This window comes from Salvia splendens, chromosome 13, assembly GCF_004379255.2.
Source record: "Salvia splendens isolate huo1 chromosome 13, SspV2, whole genome shotgun sequence".
Classification (NCBI taxonomy): Eukaryota; Viridiplantae; Streptophyta; class Magnoliopsida; order Lamiales; family Lamiaceae; genus Salvia; species Salvia splendens.
This window is the reverse complement of record NC_056044.1, coordinates 15,518,444-15,525,795: the sequence shown is the minus strand read 5'-3', so window position 1 is coordinate 15,525,795 and position 7,352 is coordinate 15,518,444. Positions and strand designations below refer to the sequence as shown.

Sequence of the window (7,352 nt, the reverse complement as noted above, 5' to 3'; positions counted from 1 at the left end):
TAGAGTCTCATTTTGCTATTTTGTGCACATCTCAAAATAGCAAAATAAGACTATTTTTTTATAAATAAATGAAGTATAATACAGAAAATATTTTTTCAGTTTGAGTTTAGTGTAAACAGTTAGGGTAAAATCTCTAATATTTTACTAAAATGGTTTAAATTTAACGTAAATTATTGGAGATTCTCTAATAACCAGATTTCTTTGGACCCTCCACTTATTTTACTTTTTTTTTAACTTATCCACACCCAAAGTTCAGAATTTACACATTATCCCCCAAAAATTATGTGATAATATTGTTTATAATGCCAACTATGTACATTAAAATACACAAGGTAAATAATATCCTATTTTTTACCCGAGAAACATTGTCATTAACAATTTTGTGACAGTTAATATATTAATACCACTATTTTAACAAAGTCTACTATATATTTATAATTTGATTTAAATTAAAGGAGTTTTGATATTCTAAAGTTCGATCTGTTTTAGTAACCAAAGAATGAATTTAAATAATACTAGTAAACGCCGAGGATTGACAACAGAAAACAATCTTTTATTAAGTTATGTACAACACACAATGCACAATCATATTCTTGTATGTACAAAATAGAAACAACTACTACTAGAACTCACTTCCATTGAAGTACTTGGCAAAGCAATCTTCTTTGCTGCAGTATTTGATCATCACTTTGTACACTTCAATCAATAATTTTGGGAACCGACTCCTGAAATATCTATCGAATCCTTCAGGTACCGCTCCGATTAGTTCCTGACATGAACACAACACCATTGATAAATGTTTCAGCCACAATTAAATAAGTAGCAACTTTCAAACACACTGCACTACCTGAATTTCTGCAGGAATCTCCCTGTAATGACTCAGCTTGTTACGCATTACTCGTAGCAAATCGCGAACGCTATGAAACCTGTATCGCCTATAATGACCGATATTATTAAGAAATGAAGGATCCAACTTTTCATTCCATCTTCCACCTAAAGCCAAAGCTCCTATATTCTCTAACGATTTCAAGAGATCCGACGGAACCTCTCTGTCTTCCAGTTCCACCCTATCACTCGTGTCACGGAGAAAGGAAAGCCGCATCTCAGGGCTCCAAAAAAGGGGATGGTTAAGCACATCGCTCGCCTTTGGCCTTTAAAATTGCAAGTTCAGATTATTTGTAAGAGTCACTATTGAGCAGTTACCATCAGTAAGAGGGAATGGAAAATCTACCTCATTTCAGAATTGGGATTTAGCAATTGCAAGAGTAGATCAACTGCTTCTGGGATATGATCCAGCAGGGAAAGATCAACTTTATTTTTTGCAATGTTGATATCGCGTTCCAAGCTGCTCCCAAAGGGATGTCTTCCACCGGTAATGCAGAAAAAGAAAACACAACCGAGGCTAAACAAATCGACTGCTCGTGTTTGACGCCCATGAAGAAGCAGCTCAGGTGCCTGCCATCCGGAACTTCCGCAGCCTGAAGCAGAATCAATGAAAAACTGATATTCCCATAATACTGACAGTATCTTCACATATTTTAGCCAATGCTGACCTAGCTTAGCATTTATACAGATTCATTTTCTATTAGTAACTACACTTTACTACTGCCTCCGCCATTTCAAAGTGACTCGTTTTCCTTTTTAGGGATGTCCCATTCAAAGTGACACGTTTTCAAAAAAAGGAAACATCACTATCTTGACTTTATTATCTCTCCACTTAACAAACAAAACAACACTACATAAAATAATGTGCCAAAAAAGAAATGCTTCACTTTACACTGCAATTCACAAACATGAATTGGCTCCCTCAATAATTAACAGCACTTCTTACCTGTACCGTGATTACTCAAGGTTGACAAGTCTCCAACAAGGTGCTTGCTGATGCCCATGTCTGAAACCTTTGCACACATAGATCTTTCATTTAATATCAACACATTTTGAGGTTTCAGGTCCCGATGAACGATTCCCAACTCATGTAAATGGGAAACTCCTGATATCATATCCCTGCATTTCACATGTGCGTCACAAAAAATAAGCAAGAATCCCCATACACAATCAGCTTTCTGTAAATGTATATTGTATTACTGACTTTTTCCCCAAAAACTAAAAAAGCAGAATAGTTATAACCTCATCAGTTTTAACAATAAAGGTGATGGATATCCATCTGAGTTCCACAAGTTAAACCCATGAATAAGGTCATCCATATAATCCAGACGGATTGAATACTCTGCTGCAACCTCAAAAGCCAAATTCTTCTCAAAAGTTGGATGAGTAGGGGACTTTAAGTGCATGACAATAAGATCATTTAAGCTGCAAGAACAGAGTTCTAACGCAAGATACACGAAATCTTGGTCTTGCTCTACTCCATACCATCTAATAATATTTGGATGACGATCAGACATAATAAGATTTTGAATTTCTTTAACGGCAATATCATTGTAAGCTCTCACAAGGCGCTTCACGGCTACTGGACGGCCTTCATAAATCCCCTCAAGAACAATGGTGCCATTACTACCTTTTGCAATCTCTTTGTTTGAAATAAATAATTTACCAACCATGCGTCCATCTTCATTGCAAGAAATTGGTCGGTTGAGATTCATCCAAAAGTTATTATCACTCCCAATATGCGTGTGTTGAACCTCATTGTCTTCCTTGTCTTGTTTTCCATCATTACTTCCGCTTTTTCCTGCTTTGCGAGATTTTTTCCTCTTTGAATGTACATTCGCATAACTCGTACCAGGGGCCTGCACAGCCAGTGCTTTTGGTCTAGAGACCACACTGTACTGGTACTTGTAGTAGACAAAACAGACTACAAGAGTGATAAAAATAAGAGCTTGGGATGTGCTTAATTTCCGATGAGGTGTTACAGATCCGTAATCTGAAAGGACCTCCACATCATGTGTACTACTTATGCCACCATTTTCATTGAATGCATCTGAAGGAAGAATACCCTCAATGTCCTTACTGTCATGTCCATCTACAAATATACCCCCATTGTTTTGCACAGGAAGAAGTTCCAGAACTTTTTCAACATTTGGCTGTGACGGAAGAACATCAGCTGTGGATGCTGTAAGCATCATATCATGATGAAGAGCCTTTGACGGCCCAGGGGCCAAGGACAAGGTTTCGAACGTATTCTCGTTACGGAAGCGAAAGACATGTGCCCTTGACTGGCACGGTAATGGCATCTTATAAGGAAGATCAGGCTCCAAAGATTCATCAGGAAGAGTATCAGTAAGTGACTTATCAACATCTTGACAAAGAAACGCAGCACCAATTTCAGCAACTGTCACGTTCCATAGGACTTTGTCTGAATTTGGAAGAAACGACGTCAATGTGTAATCTGTCCTTGTAACGTAAAGAGGTAGCTCGTTGGTCTTTATATTGGACTCAGTCTCAGATTCGTACTGTTTATTGACAGTGGCATTATAAGGAAATTCATTGAAACTTCTCTTATCGGTTGATGGAGAATCAGACATTCTGTATGCATGGATAACCTTTCCAGTCTTTGCATCAACTAAAAAAGCAGAGCTCTTTTTTGTACCAAGTACGATTCCTCCATCCTCTGCTATTTGAGGTGTAGAACTTATATACTCTTCAAGACTCTTCATAAGTTTCTAAAAGATATGCAAATCACATACATATTTAGAGGCAGAATGTTTTTAAAAGATTAAAGTCCATTTGTTCTAAACATATTGTTGTTTTACGATTTTGGTCCCAAAACATTATCTTTGATAGCTTTTAATTTGGTCCTCAACATTACGAATTGGTCTATTTTAGCCAAAAATTGATAGAGCCGTTAAATTTTAACGGTCATCTTAATTTTAACCCAATTAGTCAATTAAATTGGTCCTAAACTTAATAATTTTGCTATTATTTCAGTTTTTTAATTTTGCAACATATTTGCAAAATTACTGAATAAAAACAAAATTATAATGTGGAGGACCAAAATAACAAAAAATATAATCTCGATGACTAATTTAATTAACTAATAGTGTCAAAATTGAGTTCGCCGTTAAAATTTAACAACTTTGTCACTTTTTAGGCTAAAATGAACCAATTCGTTATGTTGAGGACTAGAAGCTACAAAACATAATGTTTTGGACCAAAATTGTAAAGCGACCATATGTTTAGGACTAAAAATAGACTTTAATCTTTCAAATATAAACAAATAACTGACATGGATTAAGATTAAAGATATGAAGAAAACAAAATAGACAACATAACATCACTTACATAGTAACACAGTACATCAATTAAATTAAGAAGTCAAGTACTCACATGCAATTTTGATTTCATTTTTTGTTGATAGCTAAACAACATTTAGTTTATAATAAAAACTTCCTTGGGATGAGAATATTTTTTGTTAGATACCATTTAAATGCAAGACCAAATAAGTTTCAGTGGCTAATTATTTTCAACAAAACAATATTGCCTACTAAAGCTAATTTACAAAATTCATAGATAATATCAAAATTAAGAGACTACAATCTTTTACATGTATGTGTCATCCTCTAGGACTGTTTTTGTTGTCGGATTATATAATTGAATTGCAATTTATGGGCGACCATAAATGATGGGTCATACCCCAATTTTGATACTCCCAGCCATGCATTGGTGTTCTCTTCAATGAGTTAAATCAAGTAACTTTCTATTTATCATGTGATACATCTGATGAATCCCACACTGGTTCCACATGAAAATGTGGAAGAACATATAAGTGAGAGTCAAGCATTTACCTTTGACCATGATTTTGGGTTATGCTAGAGCTTCCTAACTTATATGGTTATCAATTGAGTGCGGTGAACGTGGATCCGGACAGCCTACGGAAAGGGGATACCCGAAGGTGTTTGAATGGGGGATTGGATTGATAGGAACCCCACATCGGTTGCACATGAAAGTGAGAATAGGATATAAGAAGGAGTCAACCATTTACCTTTTAACCACGGGTTTAGGTTAAGTTGGAGCTCCCTATACATGCGTATCAATATCACAGTTATGATTCCTTTAAAATACATTTTACAATATTGGGACTTAGATAGACATTATAGAGTATAGACTATTGATATATGTAAACGAAAGGATTTTCTTCTTTTTTATGAGAGATAGTCCGCTATACCTTTTAACTTTTAAAGTCAAGGGGCCAAATAAATGAAGGAACTGAATCATTTGATTTCTTTGTGCTTTTTATCACAGAATTTTAATGCTCTCTCTCTGTCCCACTGCAAGTGATTAATATTCCTTTTTTGGTTGTTCCACTACAAGTGATCAATTTCCATTTTTGGCAAAAAAGAAACCCATTTAATTCCCCTACTTTATTCTCTCTCCTACTTTATTCACTCTTTCCCTCTCTACTTTATTCTCTCTCATACATTATTCACTCCCCACATAACTCAATAAATATCATTTTTCTCAAATCTTGTGCCCAAAAGAAATCCATCACTTGTAGTGGGAGTGTGGGACGGAGGAAGTATAGAGAATCAATACAGTAATCGTACATCATTGAAATGTTAGAGAGTCAACTAAACAACATAAGAGGAAGACCATTAAGGCCAGCAATTCTAGTAAACACAATTTAACTCAACCTCAATACTGATCATTATAACTTAACTCAGACTAGTATGATATTATCTCCCTACCAATATAAAGATACAAAATTCGATATTTGAATTACATTGATGTCCATGGAGTTTCCTGTGCCTAGAATTCAGTTTTAAGTGACACAAAATATTGACACAGACTTTTCCATCTTTAAAGTGAAATGTAAACACACAAACTTCAAAATCTAAGCTACTAATGATTTGGCATGGTAAAGATTTCCATTATACAAATATACTTAATGATATAAGTTTAAAACAGGGCTAATCTAAGATGATTAATGATCTGGTTAAGAATCAAGCTCAATGTCTAGCAAGCTAAATATATTTAAAATGAACAAGCTCTAGCTTGGTTGTCAAACTGAAAGGAACTGTTTTTGAGCTATTCACTGTTCAACTGGGCTCAGTTCACTGACAGCACTAAGTAGTATGTTTAACCTTGCACCAAAGTAATGCATCAAAGTTCCAGTTATTCTAATGAATAGGTATGAAGAATGTGGAAAAATAGATAAATACCAGTTTGCCAAGGCTGTTGTGAGCGTATAATTCCCAATCATCTCCACAATCAATAAAGTAATTACTTTCAATTCCAGATGCATTTTCCTTATCATTAACAGGAGCCTGATATGATGAGTAAATTTTTGGGCCTGACGAAAATGACCAAAGTGGTTTCAGGGAACCAACATCCAATAGATAAATAGTACCATCCAAGGCAGCCACTAATGCAGTATCAGGCACTCTGAGCCAGAAAAAAAAATAATAAACGAGAATGAATAATTGAATTTCCCACAAATTATCAACAAAATGTAAGTTTTCAAAACAAAAATCGAATCTCAGACTGCCTAATTTCTTGTAAATACAATTTTTTCTTAAGAAAAGGGAAAAAAAAAGAGGCGAACTCACTTGGTAGCATCGGACATCAAAACACGGCGGCCGGCAGCTTGGAAAGCAGCGCCGTAACGATTGAGTCCCCATGGAGAGTTGGGAGAAGCAAGCGCGGAATCGTACAACAAAAATAAATCAAACAACGAAACCAGAAAAAAGCGGAGTTTCATCTCGTATCGGATCATAGGCATTTCTACACACAAATATGTACATAAATAAATCGAGAAAGTGATTAGATAGAGGAACAGAATGGATGAGAAATCGAAGGGGAAACGAAGATTCGAAGAGTGAATAGGAGATGATCAAAGAAGGAGGGATTTCTTGGTAGCTTCGTCTTCCTCGTTTCGACGCCAAATGCATCATTCCCGACGCCAACTTGTTTTTCTTTCCATTTCAGTCTCCATAGTCAAACTACGACTTTTATACGTTCAATTATACTCTACTAGTCTTATTCGTTTTTTAAATGTCATAATTAAATTGAATAATTTCTATTTCAATAAAAAAAATATTTAATAACTCTTATTTCATTTTATCACCAAAATTAAAATTTCTTTTCTCGTATATTTTATTCTCTTTATTTAATTTATTCAATACAGTTTCTTAAATCTCCATGTCTAAAAGTTTTGTCCTAATTTAATTGGGACGAAGAGATTACTAATATTTAATGAAAAATTATATTCATCCGTCTCACAAGAATATACACTCTTTCCTTTTTAATCCGTCTCACAAGAATATGGACTTTCTAATTTTGGAAAATCTTTTTTCTCAGGTGACTCATTCTCCACTAGCAATACTTTAATTACTTTTTATCTCTACATTTCTTTTACTTAACAATATTACATTAAAACTCGTGTCGAACCTAAAGTACAT

General features: G+C 34.8%; 1 protein-coding gene across 2 annotated transcripts; it reads right to left on the bottom strand.

The window, feature by feature from the left end:
• Positions 1 to 532: 532 nt before the first annotated feature.
• Positions 533 to 6,862, bottom strand: LOC121761949 (serine/threonine-protein kinase/endoribonuclease IRE1a-like). 2 transcript variants are annotated; one of them, XM_042157662.1, is made up of 7 exons: positions 6,501 to 6,862; positions 6,114 to 6,336; positions 2,128 to 3,617; positions 1,832 to 2,004; positions 1,232 to 1,478; positions 848 to 1,151; positions 533 to 769 (listed from the first exon to the last, which is right to left on the bottom strand). In XM_042157662.1, the coding sequence occupies exons 1-7, from the start codon at positions 6,671 to 6,673 to the stop codon at positions 623 to 625; spliced, it is 2,757 nt and encodes a 918-aa protein (XP_042013596.1). In that variant the 5' UTR covers positions 6,674 to 6,862; the 3' UTR covers positions 533 to 622. The 2 variants fall into 2 exon arrangements, with proteins under 2 accessions (XP_042013596.1, XP_042013597.1); XM_042157663.1 differs by having other exon boundaries at positions 6,114 to 6,244; positions 6,501 to 6,643.
• Positions 6,863 to 7,352: the final 490 nt, after the last annotated feature.